Source organism: Nansenia antarctica (assembly GCF_963989245.1).
Source record: "Nansenia antarctica genome assembly, chromosome: 2".
Lineage (NCBI taxonomy): Eukaryota > Metazoa > Chordata > Actinopteri > Argentiniformes > Microstomatidae > Nansenia > Nansenia antarctica.
In genome coordinates this window covers 73,171,527-73,196,487 of record NC_137675.1, presented here as the reverse complement: position 1 = coordinate 73,196,487, position 24,961 = coordinate 73,171,527, and the positions used below count along the sequence as shown (strand labels likewise).

The window sequence follows — 24,961 nt, the reverse complement described above, 5'->3', positions numbered from 1 at the left end:
ACTTAATAGTTCAGAGGAGAGACCATGCAGGGACAATTCCGGTAGCAACATATGTTCCATATGTCTCTGGCTGAAGGTTATGCCTAACTAGAATGACTCATCCTGTGTCCTCTCACAATGTCATTACAGCTTATTTAAGCAGCCCAGGAACCAGAGGCATCAACTTAGGATCTTGAAACATTGGGGGCTTAAACTAGTCTAAGCTTTGTCGACGGGGGAGGCGGGGAAGTAGCAGGGTTTTTGGTTGAGGGGTGCGCTGAATTGACGTTGATGCACTAAATTGATGTGCCATATGGAGATCTTTTCTTTTTTCTTTTTTTACCTTTTCTTTTTTCCAGGATCCGGAGATATGGGGCTATTCATAAAACATTCGGGGCTAGAGCCCCGGATGTCCAGGCCTAATGACGTCACTGCCAGGAACCCAAGGCATTGTCATCAGAGCTTACAGTCTTTGGTTTGAGGGACGTTACCCCTATTAGGGTCAACAACCCCAGACTGTCTAAACACACATATAGACCAGAACTCTAACCACACTCCAGTCCAGTGATCCACTTCCCTGCCATCTAGGGGGTGGGCATAGCACCAGGGCAAAGAACCGGGACTAAAGAAGACATTTAGTGCCTGGTGCCAAACACCCTCCCCCCCACCCCCCCGCCAGCACTAACACTACATGTGCTGAGAACTGCTAACAGACTGCGGCCTGAAAAACAAACCTTATCAAAAATAGATGTGTCAGGCCCACAGTATGCTGGCACCGAGCTCCAAGGCCGAGTCTGATACCTTAGAACCTAAGTTCAGTAGACCCATGGGGCCGTAGTTCTGCCGAGTCGTTGCGATCTGTTGGGGAGTTGACTACAAAAAGTCTGTGGTTGGGTATAGATTTCGCTGACTCTACCCCCCAGGGCAATGAGAGCATTTTGCTCACACTTCAACAGGATCCCTAAACAGGGAAGCAAATTATAGAATTGGGGGGTTACGACATGAGAGCTGTCAGAGTTTGAGACAGGGACTCAAAGAGACTTAAACAATCCAAACTCCAATCCATCCATTTTTACATTTACACCATTTAGCAGACACTTTTATCCAAAGCGATTTACAATTAGGGATTACAGAGTGCCTGGAGTAATTTAGAGCTAAGTGCCTTACTCAAGGGCACACTAGTGGTGGTGCTCCCAGGTGGGATTTGAGTTCATCACCTTCTGATTACCAGTCCAACTCATTATCCACACTACCCTACTGTTACTGTCTGGATGTGTGTTTCAGTGGGCGTTGCCGTAATTCAGTCTTAATTCCCACATACATTTGGCATCCTTAAACTTCAAATGTAGATCTGAGATAGTGATACTTTGATGTTCTGTACTTTGATCCTATCAAAAGCGTCTTACGGCCTTGTTTTTTTACCCTTTTCAGCCACATTATTCATCATGATTTTCTCAGAATGTCTCTCTACCTCAAGTCCCATAAACGTGATGTAATGCCACACTTACAGTTGTTTCTGTACAATATACTGTAGTTCATATCCCCTGTTGAAATCCAATATTCAGTTTTTTTGCCAAAGGCAAATCCGGTAAGAGCTGCAAAAAGCAAGGTTGACACAATGTGCAACTCCTTTGTGGTTAGATTTGAATGTGTTTGTTTATGGTATTGGACTCAGGCAATGTTTATTCTAACATTTTAATAATATTTTTAAATGTTAAATATGTATGTGTATGTGTATGTGTTTGCAGATACACATTATATACAGTATGCAGATGTGGACTATGCATACCAATATTTTTGAAGTAACCTATATTTTATGTCTATATCTTTATGAATGAATTTTTGTGTGCATGTTTGCACAGGTCTGTACTGTATATATGTTTGGAATCAGAGATTGTCAGAGTGGTGATTGTGTTATATAATTTTAGTGACTGTCATATGCTCCATGCTGTTATAGAGGACAAGACAGTACTGTATCTCGTGTGTTTTCACTGGACTGGGCTCAGATGCACATAAGAAACTGGTGATGTGATGTGGGATCCAGGAAGTAATTTTTTTTCTTTTTTTTTAATTGCAGCGGCTGGGACAGAGAAGGCTGCAGCAGCGCCTGCTGGTGAGAACCCGACATGACAACTGTTCTTCCAACAAACCTTGCTAATATTTGTGATACTTTTCTGGTTCTGGTTATCATGTATCATTTTTTCCTTTGACAAAAACACAGGGGGTAGTTTGTGTTTGTGTGTGTTTATATGTGTGTCTCTCTGTGTGTCAACCTATTTGTGTTAGTTGTGTCTGTCATCAACATCTGTCACTCCAAATTATTGTGTGTGTTTTCCCTGATTCAGAGAATCCAGCCGAGCAGGAGGGTAAGGCCTCAAAAACACCAATCACAGAAGTTAGCTTTCTGTGGGGATGGGACTGAGAGTGGCAATGCATGATTTTTCAGTCTAATCCATTACATATAAATGCGATACACTTGAATAAGACTTCACATACATTTACTTTCACATCAGCGGCAATCGCATACTGGATTGTATCGAACATTCCAGTTACACTCTCAATCAGTCTCTCTTTATTTCATTGAACACTGATCTTATGAATGATCTCCCTCGTCTTTTTAATTTGTCTATATTCTTTTTATTTTTTATTTTATTTTTTACCTATGATTAAAGTTGACTCAGATGGCTATTGCCTACTGCCTACTACTGTACCTATGATATACGGTTCTGGTTATGTTTGTTGAGGAGCACTGAGGTGTGTTTATGTGTGTTTATGTGTGTTTATGTGTGTGTGAGTGTGTGTGTGTGTGTGTGTGTGTGTGTGTGTCTGTGTGTGTCCGGACATAAGTGTGTGTGTGTGCGTGCATGCGTGAGTGAGAAACAGAGAGAGGGAGAGAGAGAGAGAGAAAGAGAGTGTGTGTGTGTGCTTGTGCAATTATGTGTGAATGCATACATGCATATGTGAATAGTTGTGTAGGTTATGTTGTTGACATGTTTTATGCACAATTGCTGTGCATACGTTTATATCCGTAAGTGTGTTCGTACAGTATGTGTGCTTGTGTTTTGTACTGCATTAGACAAAATTCATTACACCAGCAAATGTAGTTCCTTTCACCCCATTTCAACCCATTTGTAATGACGGAGGCCCAGCCTATTATAGAGGGTAAGTGCTTTTCTAGCTGAAGGTGTACCTTGTGGGAGTGTATGGATGGTGTATGTGGATATGTGTATTATGTATGAGTGTGTGCCTGCAGTCGTGAAAACGGTATCATATCTTTTATGCAGACATAAGTTCAGTTCCTCCCACTGAAATCCTGTCATTTATATCGTCAGAGGCCCAACCTGCTGTAGAGGGTAAGAGCTTTTCTAATTGAACGTGATGCTTCATTATACTGTATGTGCAGTATGCAACCATTGGGGATGGTACCTTTGTGTGTTTGCACATGGTGTGCAGCATGGGAGGTGTGCATAGAGTGCACATTATGTACAGCAGTGTCCACACTGCATCATGTCAGCTCTTTTCAACATGTGTGTTCTTCTGTTATTCTCTTTGAATGTTTTAAATATTGACAGAGGCCCAGTCTGTTGTGTACTGTAAGTGCTGAATGGGACTGTACTTTTGTATTTTAAGTATAGAGATATCTGTTTGTACACCATGTATGTTATGGTCTCCTCTCTAATGGTTTATACCTACATTGAATATTTACCACATTATGTTTGAGATGTGAGGGTAATCAGTAAGTGCCTGTGTATCTGTTTGGTACAGTGTGTTTTATATGACACAAATTTAGTCCAAGACTAAAACTGTGCCATTTCTTTAATCAGAGGCAAAGCCCCCAGAGAATGGTATAGGTAGGTGGAATGAATGATGTGGTCATGAGGGAGTCTGTGATGGGTTGTAATTGTTGGTTGTATACTGTGTGTGTGGTTACTGTCTGTCCCTGAATGTATGCATACTGTGCATTTTGCATCCAGTACCTTTAATTTAAATTCTGTAATTTGGATTGACAGATGCCCTGCCCACTAGTGGTGCTAAGAGTCATTCTGTGTAATAAGTGTATTATATAGTAGGTTGTATACATGTGTGTGTGCGTATGTGCGTGCATGTTTGGGTTTATATTGCATCATGATTGAGTGCAGACTGAAGTTCTCCTCCTGAAATCCTGTCATTTATAACGACAGAAGCCCAGCCTTCCATTGACAGTAAGAGCTTCTCTGGCTGAATGTGATGTATAAGTACTGTGTGTGTCCCTTGAGGACAGTTTGTTTATGGAAGGATTGTAGTGTATGTGTTTGTACACATACACTACGGTGCGTGTTTTCATGTGTGTGTGTGTGTGTGTGTGAGAATGAGAGAGTGAGTATTTATGAATCATGCCATATTTGCTAAACAATTAGTCCTCTTCTAAAACCCTGACTGACTGCGTGTGTGTGTGTGTGTGTATGTGTGTGTGTGTGTGTGTGTGTGTGTGTGTGTGTGTGTGTGTGTGTGCGCGTGCCTGTGCGTGTGTGTGTCAAGATGCTTGCATTACAACTCCGTTCAGTTCATCCCTTAAAGTACGGTCACTTTCATTAACAGAGGCCCAGCCTGCTGCTGCTGAGGGTAAGTGCTTTTATGGCTGAATGTATCTCCTACAGTATGACAGTGTGATTGTGTACGTTGTATGTGGACATTTGCTGAACAGGGGAGGCTGGTGGAGGTACTGTAGAAATAGCAGGATATGGAATGGAACGGAATGAGGGATGGTATCAACCATGTGCCTCCACTGGTGCTGTTCTATGCAGTATGCCATAAGTGTGTATGTCATGGTGTCCGTGTGTCCAGTTCCACACATTGAAGTCAAGAGGCCTGCTCCAAGGGTAAGAGCTTATTTGGCTGAATGACAAGCCTGTGTGTGTGTGTGTGTGTGTGTGTGTGTGTGTGTGTGTGTGTGTGTGTGTGTGTGCAAAAGACAATACACTATGCTAGAATTTATATTCCTTGGTGTCCTTGTATGGACAGAGGCCCAGCCTGCGCAGATCGTGTATGTGTGTGTGTGTGTGTGTGTGTGTGTGTGTGTGTGTGTGTGTGTGTGTGTGTGTGTGTGTGTGTGCGTGCGTGCGTGCGTGTGTATGTAAAGAAAAAATCTGTGTTGGTGTACAGTATGTCATGTGCTGCATCATGCTAGAATTGCTATTCTGCTTAAGTTCTCCTAAAATCCTAAAATGTTGTAATTTTCATTAACAGAGGCTCAGCCTGCTGTAGAGGGTAAAGCGCTTTTCTTGCTAAATGGTGTGTATGTGTATTTACATGTATGTATGTGTACGTGTATGAAGGCCACCATGCTGATTCTGCTATTATAACTCATTTTGGTTCGGTTCATAACCTAACATTTAGTCATTTTCATTAAGAGAGACCCAGTCTGCTGTAGAGGGTAAGCGCTTTTCTGGCCAAATGCATTACTTAGTGTGTGTGTGTGTGTGTGTGTGTGTGTGTGTGTATGTGTGTGTGTGTATGTGTGTGCGCGCCTGTGTGCGTGTGTGTGTGTGTGTGTGTGTGTCTGTGTTTGTTTACAGTGTGTCATGTGTGTATGTGCTGCATCATGCCATTCTGCCTTAGTTCTCCTAAAATACTAAAATGTTGTAATTTTCATTAACAGAGGCCCCCATGTATGTATGTATGTATGTATGCATGTATGTATGTATGCATGTATGTATGTATGTATGTATGTATGTATGTATGTATGTATGTACGTATGTATGTACAGTATGTCTCACGGGAGGCTGGTAGAGTTGGAAATTGGAGGACGGGTTCATTGTAATTCAGGAATGGAATGAGGAATGGTACCCACGTATTACAACGAGCCCGTCCTCTGATTTCTGGCTCCACCAGCCTCCACTGGTATGTCTGTGTCTGTATGTAGTATGTTTGTTGTATGAACCTATGTCATTGTCTTTATTGGTATACCTATGTATTTTTGTCTTTCTGTATGATCTGTCTTCATGATTCCGTATTTTTCATATCCATATATCCACATTTCTGCACATCATGTGGTTAAACCATTCCCATCACAAACTCCAGAGATCGGGACATTATACTGATTATTTAACCTTCACTCTTTGCTATACTAATGTCGATGTACCAATATTGTTTCTTTTCATTCAGTGTAAAATGAGGACAACGGTGGTAAGGAAAAGAAACAATACACCCCCTCCGGCGGCGTTCGTGTGTGTTTGTGTGCTTTCCTGCTCCCTGTCAATCACTGGTTTAGTGTGAACGTCTGTCAGTCTCTGTCACGGTCTGTCACGCTCTGTCACGCTCCGTGTGTCAATGGACCCGGGGGTCCGTCACAGGGTTCTTACAAACGGAGACGACCTTCCTCACTGAATCCTTGGATTGCTCTGGCGACGGCCATAGTCTCATCTGAGTTGTTTAATACAGTAGGAGAGGTTAGTCAGTTATGAAAGGGATCAGGTACGTAGATGAGTTCTAGAGAGATCTACTGTATATCAGGAGGAGATAGGTGGAGGTAGAAATCAGAGGATAGGCTCATGCATGGAACACACGTGTTTGATACCATTCCTTATTCTGTTCCCTGCGTTACAATAAGCCCGTCCTCCAATTTCTACCTCCACCCCTGATCTATATGGATCATATACAGTATATGCCCTAAGTGAGTACACCCTTTAGAGTTTTGCAAATATTCTGTCATATCCTTTCAGGGGATAACACTATCTTAATGAAACTTTGATATAACTTAAAGTAGTCAGTGTGCTGCTTGAATAACAGTATAGATTTATTGTCCATTGAAAATTACTCAGTACACAGCTGTTAATGTCTTAACAGCTGGCAACAAAAGTGAGTACACCCCATAGTGAACATGTCTAAATTGTGCCTAAAGTGTCAATATTTTGTGTGACCACCATTGTTATCTAGCACTGCTTTAACCCTCCTGGGCATGGAATTCACCAGAGCTGCACAGGTTGCTTCTGGAATCTTCTTCCACTCCTCCATGACGACATCACAGAGCGCACGGATGTTGGACACCTTGCACTCCTCCACCTTCCTCTTGAGGATGCCCCACATGTGCTCAATTGGGTTTAGGTCTGGAGACATACTTGGCCAGTCCATCACCTTAACCTTCAGCTTCTTCAGCAAGGCTGTTGTCATCTTGGAGGTGTGTTTAGGTTCATTATCATGTTGGAAAACTGCCCTACGGCCCAGTTTCCGAAGAGAGGGGATCATGCTCTGCTGCAGGATGTCACAGTATATATTGGAATTCATGTGTCCCTCAATGAAATGCAGCTCCCCAGTGCCGGCAGCACTCATGCAGCCCCAGACCATGATGCTGCCACCACCATGCTTGACTGTAGGCAAAACACATTTGTCTTGGTACTCCTCACCAGGGTGCCGCCACACACGCCGGACACCATCTGACCCAAACAGGTTTATTTTGGTCTCATCAGACCACAGGACATGGTTCCAGTAACTCATGTTCTTGAATTCATTGTCTTCAGCAAACTGTTTGCGGGCTTTCTTATGCATCGGTTTCAGAAGAGGCTTCTGTCTGGGGCGACGGCCATACAAACCGATTTGATGCAGTGTGCGGCGTATGGTCTGGGCACTGACAGGCTGACATCCCACTTCTGCAACCTCTGCAGCAATGCTGGAAGCACTCGCACGTCTATTTTTGGAAACCAACCTCTGGATATGACGGTGAGCACGTGGACTCAACTTCTTTGGTCGATCCTGGCGAGGCCTGTTCCGAGTGGAACCTGTCCTGGAAAACCGCTGTATGATCTTAGCCACTGTGCTGCAACTCATTTTCAGGGTGTTGGCAATCTTCTTATAGCCAAGGCCATCTTTGTGAAGCGCAATAATCCTTTTTTTCAGCCGCGCAGAGTTCCTTGCCATGAGGTGCCATGTTGTCCAGCATTCAGAGAGAATTGTGCCCACCAAACACAACACCAAATTTAACAGCCCTGCTTATCATTTACACCTGAATCCTTGTAACACTAACGAGTCACATGACACCAGGGCGGGAAAACAACATCATTGGGCACAATTAGGACATGGGGTGTACTCACTTTTGTTGCCAGCTGTTTAGACATTAACAGCTGTGTACTGAGTAATTTTCAAAGGACAATACATCTATACTATTATTCAAGCAGCACACTGACTACTTTAAGTTATATCAAAGTTTCAGAATATTTGCAAAAATCTAAAGGGTGTACTCACTTTTGAGATATACTGTACAGATGGATCATATAAAGACTCTTATCTGACAGACTTTAGGGTCGAGAGATCAGCGCTGACTGATATTAGTAATCAGATTAGTTCTGTTAAGATGAGTAAATATATAGCTTGGTTTCGCCAAAGCATCCGAGCAAAGGGAATTATATGTGACAGCAACTGGTGAAACCGGGAACAAGTCGGCAACCGATGGACCGTGTGGACGTTTATTCGGCAAAATGTAAATACATGTTAACGTTGTTGAAAATCAATGACACACTTGATAGTCAGGCCAAAATATTGCAATGCAATGGATTCGGTAGGGATTACTCAACAAGTGTGTCATTGATGTTCAACAACGTCGACATTTATAAAAAAAAATCAGAATAAAAGTCCAAACATTTTCATTGGTTGGTGACCCAGTTTCACCAGCTGATGTCACATATTAAACATAAAATGTAATTGACATGAAATGAATGAGGCGTGGTATGGTAATGTAAAAATGACAAATGATATATATATTTTTATCTGGGTATATATCGTGACCCGTGTGTACGTTTGCACATACTAAGAAATGGTCTGTTGAAGGATGAGTTTTGCTGTTTTGTTGGGTTATACTACTATTCATGTACAATATAAGATAAAATTCCTAATAACCAAATTCCTTATCACTCATCTTTACAAGAGCGATATTGTATAATATAATATATTGATATGAAGGTTTTCTATGTACATCTACAAGTGTTACAGTAGAAATAAAGTAGTGAAGTAGTAATGAAGTAGGACTGCATTATATTGTTCACCATATGCGGTTAAAGAGGCTTCCTCCCTTCTGTTGGTTTTGCTGGTGGCTGGTTCTGATATTCCATTGGAAGTGTTCTCTGTCGCTGCACTCCCAAACTCTCACCCTTAACGCAGCGAGATTCCAATGTGCGAATGAAATAGATGGACCTGAAGGAAAAGTGTCCCGTGTGTGCTGGTCCAGGATCAGCTTTACCCACTCCCATTCTAACTGAAACATACTACAGATCTGGACCTGGACCTGTACACAAGGGGGCACTTTAGATTAACTGAGCCCATAAAAGCAGAGAGAGAGACACAGGCGGTGTGACTCTCTGAATTTATGGAGGCGCATGACCTCACCTGACACCTGACCCTGATTCCATTATCTCGCAACGTTTTTCATCCAATGGATGTGTACCTGGGGTCCTACTCACTCATCTCGATCGGTCGATGTGGCTATTTTATCTGTTGTTTCTCTGTAAACTCTCTTTTTCCATAGAGCTCATGTCAGATTCAGAAGGTGAGAGAAAAAATGGTTTTCACTTGTGCATCGCTAATAATTCTCCTAAATTCTCAACAATAATAGTGATCATGATCATGATGATACGATAACAACAGTGATGATTTTGATAATTGAATTTGACGACAAGGAAGTAACTCATTAACAGTTTTGATTTTAACTTCAACTTTAAGAAAGAAAAGAGACGTTCACCTATATTAGAGAGAGAAGCAAGATGCGTTTCCTGTGTGTGTGAGAGCACGTTTACGTGTGAGCGGTCTTCCCCTGCTGCTGCTCAGGTTTCTGAAGGCCCAATAAACGCTAGTCTTTCAGAATAATTAAGAGATACTATAGCAACTAATGTGTTCCCTCGCTCTTTCTCTCTCTCTTTCTTCCTGATGCAGAGTTGCCAGCCGATGGTAAGACAAAGAAATACGTTAGCTTGTATTTGTCTAGCCTTTGCTGACACATAAGAAACATTTCTATGTGAACACAATAAAAAAATAAAGGAAAAAATAGAGGAAAAGGAACAAGCAATCTTTGAGCTTTAGATAATATCTACTTCCTTAATGTCAATGATGTCAGATGAATCGTTGAAAGGGAAAGATAAACCAGTACCTGTCTTTTTAGTGGCCTTTCATCCTTTAGTAACTCTGGCCTCTTGTTACCTTCAGCCCAATTGTGTGTCTGGTGGACCAACGTGTCAAACTTGGCCTTAAGAGAAAAAATGGCCAATAGAAAAAACATGAATAGCCATTGGCTTTACTTCACATGCATCATCTCCCACAGCACTCCGCCACACCCCCTAGTGCTTGCACATCACACGTTTCTGATTCAGAGCTACGCCTTGCAGCCGTGTGATTTGCTGAAATCAAATGATTTACAAATGCTTTACTCAGTAAATTCATTCCCACTAAGGCCAGGTTTGAGTCATTGTTATTCCAGGCTTATATACACAATTAGTCTGAGGACGAGGTTACTCTGGCCTCTGCAGTACTATCATATCATATACAAGCTCCTCTCCTTACTTAACTAACAGGGTTTTGAGTTACCTTGTAGGAAAACTCCAGGTTAATTTGGTCGCTAATGTCGCACTAAACCTGACAGAACACACAGTAAATGGTGTGGGTTGGTACATAACCTTAACCTCTACGACCTAGGATGCCCTGTCAAAATAATAACAACCTGTTATTATTGTTATATATCTGTTTACTTTCGGTTGTGTCATTGATGTCATCAGTGTCTGTCTTTTCCTCATCTGACCTCTGACCTCTGTGACTCCACCCCCATCCCCTCCTTGTAGAGCCAGGGCAGGAGCAGCAGCACTCAGAGATTACCGGGCTGTTTGTGGAAAAGCCAGAGAGCACCACAGCAGGCAAAGGTAAGACACCCCCCCACCATCTCTTTGAGCCACCAGTGTCCATTGCCATTGAATGTGGGATGATGCTTAACAGGAATCATACAAATGTATGTTTGGAATAACCTATTATGCAACGAAAGTAAAGTCACAATACCTAACTTGTATGAATCTTTCTTTAACCAATTAAACATGATTTATTCCACGATCTATGGTGTGCCAAGTGCTTTGTATTAGTAAGAAGTGTTTAATGATTATCGATCCCATTGTGGATGACAGGGAAGAACATCTCATTCGTTTGCAAAGTGGACTCCACAGACCTGCTGAGAAAGCCCAACATGAAGTGGCTGAAAGGGAAGTGGCTGGACCTGGGCAGCAAAGCAGGAAAACACCTGCAGTTTAAAGAGACCTACGATAGGAACACAAAGGTGTGTGTGTGTGTGTATGTGGATGTCTCTGTGTTTCTCTCATTCTCTATAATCTTCACCTGTGAGATGAGCGTACATTTGTTTTGTGTCTTTATACAATGTGTGTACTACTGTATATGTTTGTGTGTGTGTGTGTGTGTGTACTTGTGTATGTACGTATGCATGTGTTAGCGTGCGCATACTGTGTGTGTGTGTGTCCACCCATCTTTCTCTCTTCCTCTCCGTCCCTCAGATCTACACGTATGAGATGAACATCATTAAGGTGAAGGAGGTAGATGCAGGGAACTACCGTTGTGAGGTCACCTCCAAGGACAAGTGTGATAGCTGCACATTCGACATCGTTGTTGAAGGTGGGTGGTCTGAGGATGGTCTGAGAATCTAGAAATCACATTATTGTCCGCCATTCACTTTGTCAGTCAATACCTCAGAGAGTGTCACACACAACAGTAGCCTGTATTATTCAGTAAGTGTCTCAGGAGGTAATCAACCCATTCTCCAAGTGTCAGTCATCCTGTCTGGTAATTAGTACTGTACGTAGTACCTCTCACGTTCCCCTCCCTCTTGTCATGTTCCAGCCCAAGAAGACGAGCAGCCGGCAAACATCCTGGATGCGTTTAAACGATCGTGAGTGTCAGGGTGTTTCTGTTCAATGTCACCTGTCATTCTGTCTCACACGTGTTATTCTCTGTGTCTCTTGCCCCTCAGGGCACCTGTCAAATGTGTGAGTATGTCTGTCTGTGTGTGCCACTCACATCTGGGTTGGTACAGTGCCTCTAGGGGTATCTGTCTCAGTCACATCTTCAAGTGTGTCTGTAGGAGTGTCTGGCCTCCATTTATATCATATGTTGTTCAACCGTGTTTCCGTATTCCTTTGTATGTCTCTGTAATTTTTGTGTTTTTGTGAGTGTTTGTGGCTTTCAGTATGCCTCTACATGTTACTTCTCTGTCTGCCTCTTTGCAGTGCCTGTTTATGTCGTGGTGTTTAATGTATGTATGTCATTTTCTCTCTTTCTGTGGGTCAGCACAGCACGATACAATACAGTACATGTCTTTGTACAGGGTGTGTCAGGGTCTCGTGTGTGTCACCTGTCACCTCCACTGCTTCAATATATTAGTTTGGTTAGCAGTTGTCGTTGCTCTGTGTTAGTGCACATGGAAATGTAGCACGGTAGTGACATCTCCAGTCAGTGCACTGTAGACTAGTCACTTTCAAATTAGATCGCAGGTAAGTAGGAAAACAAGGTAAACAAGGGTAAAGCCAAAACACAACATGCAAAGGACTGTGTTTTTTGTGATATTGTGTTTGAGTGAGAATTGTAGTGTGTTTATCTGCGGATTTCAATTTGAAAGAGAAAATGAGAGAGGATTACAGAGAGGTGGATGTGAGTTCAGAGATGTTGCTTTGTGGGGGAGTGTTTACAGTGCTATAGTACAGTAGAGTCTGTGGAGGTCTTGGGAGTTCCTACTCCCTCAATCTAGCAAGATGTAAGTATGGAGACTCCACTATTTGGGGTTCTCACCTGTGTGTCCCCCTTCCTCTCGGATTGCTCATCTGTCCTGAGGCACCCTTTCCCCTGAACATATTCCAGAACCAAAACCCAGTGTGTGTTTTGAATCTTTTCGTTGGAAATGTCGCTTGTGTGCATCCATTCTCTGGAATTCTTCACCAGTCCACTGTGTGTGTTCATGTCCTGAAATAGCCCATGCTTACGTTCATATGCTCTCTCTGATCTGAGGCTATTTCTGCTCCAGTTTGTCTGACTTCACGCCCACCGAAAAGGCCTTAAATGGAACCTTCCATACATTACATACGTCAGCAATGCAATCATGAGTCGTATGTCATATGTCTTATGTGTGGATCTTTATGTGAGTCTAAGAGAAGCACAGTGTGGGTGTGTGTCAAAAGCACCTGTATATTATTCCACCACTGTGTATTTGTGTGTAGTTTTTACGGAGTATATATGTGTCGATGTACAAACTTGTACTGTATATGTACAAACTGTTTATGTTTGTTTGTATAGTTAATATAGATATATTTCTGTTTCAATGTGACAATGTATCGAATGGCAAGTTTGTAGCGTGCCGACAGCATATCTCTCCGTGTTTGTTACAACGTTTGTGTCCCAAATCAGTGAAAGATGGTAGCTCGTACTCTCGTTCATTACAAGCTTTGCTCTATGTTCTCACTCATTCCTCATCCTGTTTTTGCGTTTATCAGAGGTAAAAAAGGAGAAAAGAAAGGGTAAGCGTTCACAACAGAGACCGTTACAATGCAACCCTGTGTGTATGCTGATACGGTCCCTGTTGTTGCTTTTATAAGTGTTTAAATCATATTCAGTATTATGTGTGTCTTACTGTGGGAGAAGATGGACCTGTGCTTGTACAGTATGACACGTTCATCTCCTTCTCCCGTCTTACTGCTGCTACTACGTGATAGTAGGGTGGTTCTACTACGTGATAGTAGGGTGGTTCTCTTGTCTTACTGCTGCTACTACGTGATAGTAGGGTGCTTCGTCAAAGCATTCCAATAGCAGAGATATTCACTATGAATGATAATGACAGCTTATGAGCAAAGCCATACAAATGAATCAAATGACACAGTAATGACACATCTGTAGATTACTGTATTTGACAGGAAACTAATCCTCCAATCCCACCCTTCAGGGGAGATGCAGGAGAGGACGCAGGTGATCTGGACTTCAGTGCCCTTCTCAAGAAAAGGTGCTGTAGGACAACTAGGGTTTGATTTAATTCAGAGCATTCCCATTTACCTACACTGCAGAAGATGATGCAGTGAATACTTTGATATCCCCCCCGCCCCCCCCCCCCCCCCCCCCCCACACACACACACACACAGGGAGAAGAAACAGGTGGAACAAGTGGAAGAAGTGGATGTGTGGGAAATCCTGAAGGACGCCCCGGCCTGTGACTATGAGAAGATTGCCTTTGAGTACGGCATCACAGACCTCAGGGGCATGCTCAAGAGGCTCAAGGCCATGAAGAAGAAGGTGGAACCCAAAAAGAGTGACGGTGAGGGGGGAAGAGAGGAGGGCCGTAGAGTCAGTGAGAGGAAAGGTGTGGAGGGAGGGAGGGAAGAGGACAGTGGATTCAATGGATGAAAAGATGTGGGCTAGGAGAGTGAAAGTACAGTAGGCGAGACGGGATAGCTTTTTGAGTTAATGGTGAACTATGTTCTTTGTGAATAGTGTAGATCTAAAGGCCCTGGGTATTATGATTCATGTAGGTTGTCTGGTGTAGCGTGTGGTGTCTTGTGTTTACTGTGGCGGTGGTGGGTGGTGTGTAAAGGGTAACACTGGGCACTCTCTCTCTCTCTCTCTCTCGGCCTCAGCCTTCATCAGGAAGATGGAAACGGCCTACTCTGTGGAGAAGGGCAAGAGGATCGTGTTGTCTGTGGAGCTGACTGACGCCAATGCTCAGGTCAAATGGCTGAAGAATGGCGCGGAAATCAAACCCTCAGCCAAGTGAGACTGTATTTGTGTGTGTGTGTGTGTGTGTGTGTGTGTGTGTGTGTGTGTGTGTGTGCGTGTGCGTGTGTGTGTGGGTGTGCGTGTGCGTGTGTGTGTGCGTGTGTATGTGTGTGTGCGAGTGAGCATGTGTGCGTGCGTGCATTATGTGCATGTGCATGTGTGTGTTTTTTGAGTATGTGAGTCATTCATTTAAAGTTGGGCCCTGTCTCTCTGACCAGCAGAAAACTCAGTCATTAGTGTGTGTCTCTCTCGTCACATGCTTGGTCTTCCTCTCTGCCCCCGTTTGTCAGGTTTTTGTTTGAGAACGTGGGCAACAAACGGACCCTCACCATCAACAAGACCAACTTGTCTGATGACGCAGCCTATGAGTGCGTGGTCGGAGATGAGAAGAGCTTCACCGAAGTCTTTGTCAAAGGTAAATCACTTATCGCCACCATCAAATCTAATTTGGTTCTTAGTTTAGAGTGCGGTTAAATGATAATGTCTGTGTTGATTATTCAAAGTACCTGTGCTTGTTTTGTGTACCGGTACATCATGTACTGTACACGGTCTCTTCTATGTCTAGTGTTGGGGAGTAGTTCCACTATAATGTAGCTCAACTATTAGTTTAACAACATGTTGCTGTAGCTTGGTGGTAGTTAAACTCAATTGATATCTTACTAGTGTTTTCAGTGTGTTACAGTAACTGTTTCTTTGCCATGTAGCAGTGCAGCGAGCTACTGTCACTACTCATTCAGGGGTGCAAACGTGTCACCTTTCTGCTAAATTAGCTGTTTTTACCTCAAAAAAGGTCATCCATGTGAATCGTGTAGATCTGCAAAAGAAATTAGCCTCGCATTGATAATTTTCTTCGTTTTCAGGCCCCAAAAAAAGTGGCATCACCAGTTTGCACCCCTGTCATTACATTTCCCCTCCAAAACAAATATAGAAATAGGAATGTAACTTTATTATTCCAGCCCTTGAATTGTATTGTGTATGTTCATGTATGTGTAATATTGTCATCTACATATATATGTTACTGTGTGTTGTTATAAACATAGTATCGAACCCCAGAGTGGATTGGTACATGTTACATTGGTGGGGTGACTGGGATCTCAGATTTGATGTCAATCAACTGAGGTTCCTGCAGAGGAGGTGGAGGTCATTGGGATGATGGTGGGTATAGCGGCAGATAGTTGAAGCTAGTGTAGCATCGGGGGGGCACATCCTCTCCCCGTCTTCTGGAGACTTGAAGTATTGCCCCTATCGTACCACAACAGCTTGGTTTTGTCATGGTATACTGGCATTGATTGGAACTTTTGATTGCAATGTGTTGTTGTGAACATGGTATGGAATCTGTACATTATGTGGTTGTTTAATATTGTCAATTATCCTTGTAAATAAGGTTTCTTATGGAGAGGGGTTGTGGTTACCGTGTCGTGTGTGTGTGTGTGTGTGTGTGTGTGTGTGTGTTTGTGTGTGTGTGTGTGTGTGTGTGTGTGTGTGTGTGTGTGTGTGCGTGTGTGGCGGGGGTGGGGATTGATGCCCCCAGGCATTTGTGTGGATGAGGTTTAACTGAGGCCTGTGTCTGTCCTCAGAGCCCCCGGTCACCATCACTAAGCTGCTGGATGACGTCCATGTGGTGGTGGGAGACAAGGTGGAGTTTGAGTGCGAGGTGTCGGAAGAGGGAGCCCATGTCAAATGGTGAGCTGGACCCTATTGTACTGGAACAGTCTGTAGTCCATACATTGAGTCCACCAGTCAATCCCTGTTCTTACAGATGTTTCTGTAGTCTTTTTTCTTTGTTGTTCTCTGTTGTCCTTCGTTGCCCTTTCTCTCTAACCTCACACCATTGGTATGCTATTGAGGCAACAGCGGCCTTCCTCTGCGGTTAACCACTATGTCTGTTCGGTTCTAACCCCGCTGTTCAGGATGAAAGATGGAGTTGAGCTGACCCGGGATAGTAGTAAGTATAGGATTAAGAAGGATGGGAAGAAGCACATGCTGATCATTAACGAAGCGACCACGGAGGACATCGGAATGTACCACGTGTACACCAACGGGGGAGAGTCCAAAGGAGAGTTGGAAGTTGAAGGTAACTTTCCTCTGTGTGAGAGGGGGGCTGTGGTGTGGTTCTTCCCTTGTGGATTTCTCATCCCAGCTGATGCATTTCAGATATCCCTTTGTGCCATTACATGCCTAGACATGAATTGAGATCCCGGCATGCTCTCTGTGATGCAGAAATCCAATAATGCTGTGTCCGCCCCCCTCTCTCTCTCTGTGTGAGAGGGGGGCTGTGGTGTGGTTCTTGCCTTGTGGATTTCTCATCCCAGCTGATGCATTTCAGATATCCCTTTGTGCCATTACATGCCTAGACATGAATTGAGATCCCGGCATGCTCTCTGTGATGCAGAAATCCAATAATGCTGTGTCCGCCCCCCTCTCTCTCTCTGTGTGACTCTCTTTCACTCTTCCCTCCATCACCTTCCTCCCTCAGAAAAGGAGCTGGAGGTGCTGCAGAGTATCGCTGACCTGACGGTGAAAGCCGCCGAGAAAGCCGTGTTCAAGTGTGAGGTGTCAGATGAGAAAGTGACAGGGAAGTGGTTCAAGGATGGTGTCGAGGTCGTAGCCAGCAACCGCATCAAAATGACACACGTCGGAAGGTAAAGCGTCAGATAGTCGGGCTAGGGACCCCCCACCCGATTGAGTTTCCGACTGCTGTTGTTCTTGAATAGCCCCCCGAATCTCCTCCATGGGAGTGTTTTGATTAATATTCGAGCCCGTGGCAAGTGTTTCACCATGGTTACAGTGGTCATGCGAGGTGAAAGACATTTGGTATGTTCTTTGACTCGATAATATTGCATTATGGAGCATGTTGCCAGGTAACTGTGTTTTTGCATAATTGCGGGTCACGACGAGTGTTGTCTCCTTGGTAACATTGGGTTACGGTGACTCAGGTGCCACAAGCTGACTATTGATGACGTGAAACCAGACGATGCTGGAGACTACACCTTTGTTCCTAATGGATACGCACTTTCGCTGTCTGCAAAACTCAACTTCCTGGGTGAGTTTTGAGAGACAGAGAGGCGCCCCCCGAGGTTTTTGCTGAATTCAAGCTAAGCGACCCAGAGTTTACTGGCAAAATCATTCATCAGTCTTTCCCCTGTCTCCCTGCAGAAATCAAGATTGACTACGTTCCACGTCAAGGTAGGTGTGGCTACTGTTGGCTACAGTCTATCCACCCTTGTGTTTGCCAGTGTGATATAACCAGCCTGCACCACCCAGCCACCCTCACCTCTCTGTGTTGTTGACAACCTCAGACCCTCCCAAAATCCACCTGGACACCAGCGGCACTGGCAACAAGAATTACCTTGTTGTTGTTGCTGGCAACAAGCTCCGCCTTGATGTGGAGATCACAGGAGAGCCGGCCCCCACTGTCATCTGGAAGAGAGGAGACAATGTGAGGATGTAGTCTTTCTCTCTTTCTCTCTCTCTCTCCCTCTCCCTCTCTCTGTCACACATCAAACCACCGCCTCAGCACACCTTCAAAGGGAGGGTGTCACTATCACTCACAATAACCAACCGTTTGTCAGTGCAAGACACAAAGAGAAGGATGACATTGTGTAGCCAGGTTTGACACACTATCTGATGGCCCTCCGGGGCCCCGTCTGTCTTCTAGGTGATCTCGGAGGCCGAGGGCAGAGTGAGGGTGGAGACGAGGACGACTCTGAGCAGCTTCGTCATCGAGGGGGCGGAAAGAGGTGACGAGGGGAAGTACTCCATCACTGTGACTAACCCGGCGGGAGAGGACAAGGCTGAGCTTCACGTCAAGATTGTGGGTCAGTGCCTCTCTCTCCTCCTTCTCTCTTCTCTCCATACCCACTATATAACCCTCCTGCTCCCCCACTTTTCTCCCCCTCTATTCGTGGTTCCTCCCCGCTTCCTTTCCTGACCCTATCCCGTCTACTCCCCAGATGTGCCCGACCCTCCTGAGAATGTCAGATGCACCTCTGTTGGGGAGGACTGTGCTATCATCCTATGGGACCCACCCAAATTCGACGGCGGCGTCCCCGTTAAAGGTACATACCTCTCGTTTCTCTACCTCTCCGGCACTCGACTGTACTGTACTGTATCCACCTCTCTGGTCGGTGAGATCTGATGACCTCACTCTATGATGATGATGTCACTTGCAGGGTATCTGATGGAGAGGAGGAAGAAGGGCTCGTCCAGGTGGACCAAGCTGAACTTTGAGGTTTTCGAGTCGACCACGTACGAGGCCAAGAAGATGATTGAGGGCGTGCTGTATGAGATGAGGGTGTACACCGTCAACGGCATTGGTATCTCTCAGCCCAGCGGGAACTCCAAGCCCTTCATGCCCATTGGTGCGTTGGCAGTCACCAGGAGGCAGGGTTTTACCGTTGAATTAAATTGTCCGGGGTAGTCTCTTTTAACCAAAAGATGAATATCTTTTAACCAAAAAAATACTCGTCTTTCTCGCTCTTTCTCGCTCTCTCTGCTCCTTTCCCCCCTCTTTCTTCCTCAGCTGTTACCGGCGAGCCCACGCGCCTCATGGTGGATGATGTCACAGACACCACTTGTTTACTGAAGTGGCGTCCCCCAGAGAGGATCGGAGCAGGGGGCATTGACGGTTACATCATTGAGTACTGCAAGGAAGGAGGTAAGAGAGGGGGAATATAAAAGCAGAAACACTCTTTGTGTGAATGTTCATAGATGAGTGTCATATACTTTTTTCATATTCATATTCTTTTTTTCTAATTGTTTAGTTAGAAAAAACACTGTATATATTATTATTTCCAAGGGGGTAATAATCATTGGTCCTCTGCTGTTGGTCCTTCCCTCAGGAGATGAGTGGGTGCAGGCCAATGAGCAGCCAGTGGACAAGAACAACTACAGGGTGAAGGGGTTGCCAGTGGGAGAGAAGTTGCTGTTCAGAGTGTCTGCTGTGAACATCGCTGGACGCAGTCTCCCCTGCACCCTACAACAGGCTGTCAAAATCAGAGAGATCATGGGTCAGACACACACACACACACACACACACACACACACACACACTCACATAGGCATGTTAGACATAACCTGACACACACAGACACAGACACACACACACACACACACACACACACGCACACACACACAAAGGTATCAAGTCATGTATTCATACAGTAAGTCATACACATGTACACCGACAAATTCTTCTTACAATCACACACACACACACACATCACACTTCGTTTCCATTGCACTCTTACACAAATTAACTCCCACCCACCCACCACCCACTCTTCCATTATTTATCTGTTGACATTCTCCCTCTCCTTCCTCTCCCTCCATCTCTCAGAGCGTCCAAAGATCCGCCTCCCCCGGCAGCTGAGAACCAGGTTTATCAGAAAAGTGGGCGAGAAGGTCAACCTGGTCATCCCCTTCCAGGTCAGAGTTCATCCTCTCTGCACCACCCTCCTCGGGCTACAGCCAGTCTCTGGGTCCTGAGTTGGTGTCAACATTGTGTCTCTCTCTGGGAGAGAAGAAAACCAAACTCAAACCAAAAGAGGATATGAGAAATGTCAAGATGGTTCTATTCTTGTCTTCTGTATTCTAGGCTTCTCCTCTCTAGCTGTTAATTGTGCTTTCTCCTGTCCTCCCTTACAGTAGATGTGTTTCAAGCTTCAATTCAATTCACAACAACCCCCTCTCTCTCTCTCTCCAGGGTAAGCCTCGCCCTATTGTGACCTGGTTCAAGGATGACCAACCCCTGGATGATAGGTCAGTGGGCATCCGCACCAGCGACGTGGACACCATCCTCTTCATCCGCTCCACCGAGAGGGCCCACTCTGGGAAATACACTCTCTGTGTGCAGATCGACAACATGTCCGATAAGGCTGACATAGACATCCAGGTCGTAGGTCAGTGTCGCCATGGTGATATGAAAGATCAACTTTCATTTTGTGTTAAAACTGTTTCACTGTTTTATAGAGAACTATTTCTAGTCATTCTGGTGGAATGATAGTGTGGACTATGTATCTATGACACCTCTGAGTTTTAATATGATGATAATTCCCAATTTCATACTCTGAGGGATGTAAGACTCAAAATAGCGAATCATCAAAGGACTGATTTCTCTCTTCCTTCTCCTACTCTAATCCTGGCTCCTGCTCTGCCACTGTCGCTCCCTCCCTCCCTTCCTCCTTCCCTCTCTCCCGCCATCCTTCTCTCAGTCCCTCGGTTCTGCGCTTACTGTGCCTCTCCCTGGGTCAGAGTTCTATGTGGATTATGTGGCGGGGTTCCGCAGAGATGATTTGTTGTGTAGACTGGGATTAGGGTGGGATTAGAGGCCACTCTGTCGCTGCCCCTGCCGGGAGGTGAGCTAATGAGAGAGCCCAGCCCTTCAGATCAGCCCCGCAACCATTTAGTCACAGCATGGCTTCAGCCGTGGAGAGCAGGAGAGCACGGAGCCCAGGATTAATGACAGACATACTCTGTGTACACTGTATACGCACCAGACACACACAACATCCTCCCTCTCTCTATACTCTATGTCTATCTATCTTTCTCTTCCTTGTTCTCTCCGTCTGTACACTGCATGGCTCTCTTCCTCTCTCATTTTCAATATTCACTCTTTATCTCCCTCTCTTTCTTTCCTTTGACACACACACACACACACACATGCAGAGAAGCCTGGTCCTCCGATAGCCGTGATGGTGACAGATGTGTGGGGCTTCAACGCTGCCCTAGAGTGGAAGCCCCCCAAAGACGATGGCAACTGTGAAATCATCGGCTACACCATCCAGAAGTCTGAGCTGAAGACCAAGGTCAGCCTGAGGAGGGACCGTAGATAGGAGCTGTATGGTAGCACAGCAGGGAGAGGCTGGTGGAGGTAGAAACCGGAAATCGCAATTGTAATGCATGGAATGGAATGAGGAATGGTATCAACGTTGGAAAGACTAGACTAGAGCAAGGCAGAGAACGCCTTGGGTAGCATTGGAGATTCATTCATTCAGATCCATTGCCCTCCCAGTCTATCGACAGTGTCTCTGTCTCATGTACATCCGTATCTCTTTCTCTCTGCACTGTTCATCCACTTCATCTCTCCTGTTCTGTACTCGTCTTAAGGCCAGTTCACATCTAGGATTCGCAACGCAACGGGTCAGTTTTCTGAACGTTGCAGAGAAAAAAACTCGGCAGTCATTCCAAAGAATCTGGACGTCCTGCTGAGACTTGACAAGTCAAATCGCTAGCGACGCCTTCGCAGGGCCATGGCAGGCTGCAACTTGAGTTGCGTTGTGTTGCGAATCCTAGATGTGAGCTGGGTGTTATATTGTCCTCTCACACTCTCACTGTTTCTCTTTAAAACCTCTGTTTTCCATTTCCCTCTCTGCTCTGATCCCCCCCCCCGCCCCCATTCTCTTTTTCTCCCTCTCCCCCCCCCTCTCTCTACCTCCCCCCATCCCTCTCTCCCTACCTCCCCCCCCCAGGAGTGGTTCACGGTCTATGAACACAACCGCAGGCCCAGCTGTACTGTGTCTGACCTGGTCATGGGGAACACGTATATATTCCGCGTGTTCAGTGAGAACATCTGTGGCCTGAGTGATGAGGTTGGCTTCAGCAAGAACAACGCCGTCATCGGCAAAGACGGTAATACACTACTGTGCTCCACATGCTCTACTCAATGTCATATCCTAGCTATAACAGATGACAGAGATTGTCTTTTTCCTATTGACAGGTTATACCATGGCATACTCTCTATCCCTCCCTCTCTTAGGTCTGGTGCATAACCGAACACCCTTCAAAGAGCAAGACATGTGTAAATCCCCCAAGTTTACAGCACCCCTGATGGACAGGTGTGTCGTTGCAGGCTACAGTGCTGCCATCAGCTGTGCTGTCCGTGGTTACCCAAAGGTATGTTTTTTAATAGGTATGATAAAATCAAGTGAGTCTGCAAGAGAGAAAAATCAAGTGAAGGAGTGTGTGTGTGTGGCGTGAGAGCAAGAGAGGAGAAAAAACCTTTTCATGTGTGTTTGTGTCTGTGAGTGGGCGTATATATTTTTTTTTGAAAAACGTTGCCCCAATTAAATTCCCTTCTTCCCTTTCTCAATCCCTTGTTCTCCATACCTCTCTTCCTCACTCTCTACCCCCCTCTCCCTCGCTCTCTACCCTCCTCCTCCCTCTTTCCCCTCCTCCTCCCTCCAACCCCACCCCCTCTCTCGTCCTCTCCTAACCTCAGCCTAAAATCGTGTGGATGAAGAATAAGATGATCATTGGAGAGGACCCCAAGTTCCTCATGCAGAACAACCAGGGGGTGCTGACCCTGAACATTCGTAAACCCGGCCTGTTCGATGGGGGAAAGTACTCCTGCAAGGCCATCAACAACCTGGGGGAGGACCTGGTGGAGTGCAAGCTGGAGATCCGAGGTACCACCACATGAATTACCACTTCCTCAATACTGTTAGAGACTGGCCGGGGGGGGGGGGGGGGGGGGGGGGGGGGGGGCGGGTCGCAATGAGGAAGTCTCGAACAGTCTTCAATCATCAGTTACACTCATTCTTACAAATCTGTTCAACATCTTATCCTCCCTGACTTACTGTATCACTTTGTTCCCCAAACTCTTACTAGAGCGTAGGGTCACAACTGGGGGAACATGTAGAGATTGTGAGACTGTGTATCTAGGCAGATGAGCAGAATATAAATCGTCTTATTGTATTCAGTTAGTATTTGTCAGTTAGCATTTTCAGTTACATGGATGACATTAAGTCCTGTAGGTTCTTAGGAGGATAGGAGGCTCTCACGCTGTGTGTGTCTCTCTCCCCCACAGCCGCACAGGAGAAAGGAGTAGACGAGAAGAAATGAGAGACAGGACGACACACCAGAGGATTCAGTCGGAGCAGGAATCATAATGGATTATGTATAACAGGATAGACATGAATAAATATGATTAGATTAAAACACTGGTGAGAATCTTAAATCCCCCCCACCCTTCACCTGTCCTTGCCTCATCACCAGTGGCATGACAAATACCACATCGGTAATAACTGAATGAATTATTAGGATAACAGACCACAGCATGGAGGCAAACCTAATTGAGAGTAATAGAGTACTGTAATAATGTCTGAACGTTACAGCGTAGAGATGGATTTGTCTTATCTGTGAAGTGAACCTGTGTGTGAAGTGAAACCGAACATAAAACAGTCATTCACAATTGCATTGTCAGTGTTTTGTGTGATGTCCTGGACATTTTTATTGGAGGTGTTGAATTTATGATTGTAATGCTGGTAGGCTACCTAAAAAGCATTGTAGTGTGACGGCACACCTACCCCCATGTGGCGTTAGACGTGGGAGTAGAGGAGACAGGCTCTCTGGCGGAAGCCTCTTTAAGCTCCAGGCTGGTTCTACACAGACAGACAGGCAGGGAGTAGGCAACCACTGCTCTGCCATGCATGTCCATCAACTTATTTTAAGGATTACATAGCTAGCCTACTTACAAACACGCACACACACAGACACTCATAAGAGAGTGCAAACACCTCTCACTTAGACATAGACACACACATAAGCTCTCTTGCACGCGCACAGTGAATCAGGGTCTCATTAGCATAACACACTAGAGACTAATTAACGCACCCATCAACACTGCCCTAATTAGCTCTCCCACGTCATTACTGAGCAAACGAATTACCGCTAATTTACACACCCGCAAAACAAACACAGCACCGTCTCCACTGGGAAAGACCGCCGCGGCTCGTCTCGCACACTAAATGTATAGCCTAACCAGCACGATACAGCCCAAACCACTGCCTCCAATGGGGCCAAGAATTCAACGTTTTGACAGAAGAAGATTTCCAAAAGATTAAAGTGGAGAGAAGCTGCGTGAGTACTGACAGTACTAGTGTTTACCAGGCGGGATAAGTTGGAATACTAGGCCTATCTATGTTGAATATCCTTCCGCTGCGATGTTTTGGGGGAGAAGAGTATTCCAGAATTAAAACAACGTGGGGGACACATGAACTGAGTGAGTTCCATTCACTGAAGCCTGACTGTGCCCATCGCCACTAGAGGGAGCAAGCATACAGTGACTGAGCACTGACCACCTCGTAGCCTTTAGCTAGCTAGTGTGTGCGCGCGCGCGTGTGTGTGTGTGTGTGTGTGTGTGTGTGTGTGTGTGTGTGTGTGTGTGTGTGTGTGTGTTTGATTGATTGATTGATTGGCAGGTCTACAACAATTTTGA

The 24,961-nt window shown here is 45.1% G+C and overlaps 1 protein-coding gene across 1 annotated transcript in view; it reads left to right on the top strand.

The window, feature by feature from the left end:
* mybpc2a (myosin binding protein Ca) overlaps positions 1 to 23,586 on the top strand; it is a gene marked incomplete at both ends in the record, with an annotated part of 58,018 nt that extends 34,432 nt beyond the window's left edge. The window contains 27 exons of the mRNA XM_080523393.1: positions 9,473 to 9,493; positions 10,776 to 10,853; positions 11,109 to 11,257; positions 11,490 to 11,607; positions 11,833 to 11,881; positions 13,922 to 13,978; positions 14,115 to 14,287; positions 14,607 to 14,739; positions 15,036 to 15,160; positions 16,323 to 16,428; positions 16,656 to 16,819; positions 17,222 to 17,387; positions 17,682 to 17,788; positions 17,902 to 17,931; positions 18,045 to 18,184; positions 18,404 to 18,563; positions 18,699 to 18,803; positions 18,918 to 19,106; positions 19,268 to 19,402; positions 19,587 to 19,754; positions 20,084 to 20,172; positions 20,450 to 20,645; positions 21,412 to 21,551; positions 22,215 to 22,374; positions 22,502 to 22,638; positions 22,964 to 23,150; positions 23,552 to 23,586. Of these exons, the coding sequence (XP_080379519.1) occupies positions 9,473 to 9,493; positions 10,776 to 10,853; positions 11,109 to 11,257; positions 11,490 to 11,607; positions 11,833 to 11,881; positions 13,922 to 13,978; positions 14,115 to 14,287; positions 14,607 to 14,739; positions 15,036 to 15,160; positions 16,323 to 16,428; positions 16,656 to 16,819; positions 17,222 to 17,387; positions 17,682 to 17,788; positions 17,902 to 17,931; positions 18,045 to 18,184; positions 18,404 to 18,563; positions 18,699 to 18,803; positions 18,918 to 19,106; positions 19,268 to 19,402; positions 19,587 to 19,754; positions 20,084 to 20,172; positions 20,450 to 20,645; positions 21,412 to 21,551; positions 22,215 to 22,374; positions 22,502 to 22,638; positions 22,964 to 23,150; positions 23,552 to 23,586 (3,317 nt within the window). The remainder of the gene's footprint in view (positions 1 to 9,472; positions 9,494 to 10,775; positions 10,854 to 11,108; positions 11,258 to 11,489; positions 11,608 to 11,832; positions 11,882 to 13,921; positions 13,979 to 14,114; positions 14,288 to 14,606; positions 14,740 to 15,035; positions 15,161 to 16,322; positions 16,429 to 16,655; positions 16,820 to 17,221; positions 17,388 to 17,681; positions 17,789 to 17,901; positions 17,932 to 18,044; positions 18,185 to 18,403; positions 18,564 to 18,698; positions 18,804 to 18,917; positions 19,107 to 19,267; positions 19,403 to 19,586; positions 19,755 to 20,083; positions 20,173 to 20,449; positions 20,646 to 21,411; positions 21,552 to 22,214; positions 22,375 to 22,501; positions 22,639 to 22,963; positions 23,151 to 23,551) is intronic.
* Between the last annotated feature and the right edge of the window lie 1,375 nt (positions 23,587 to 24,961).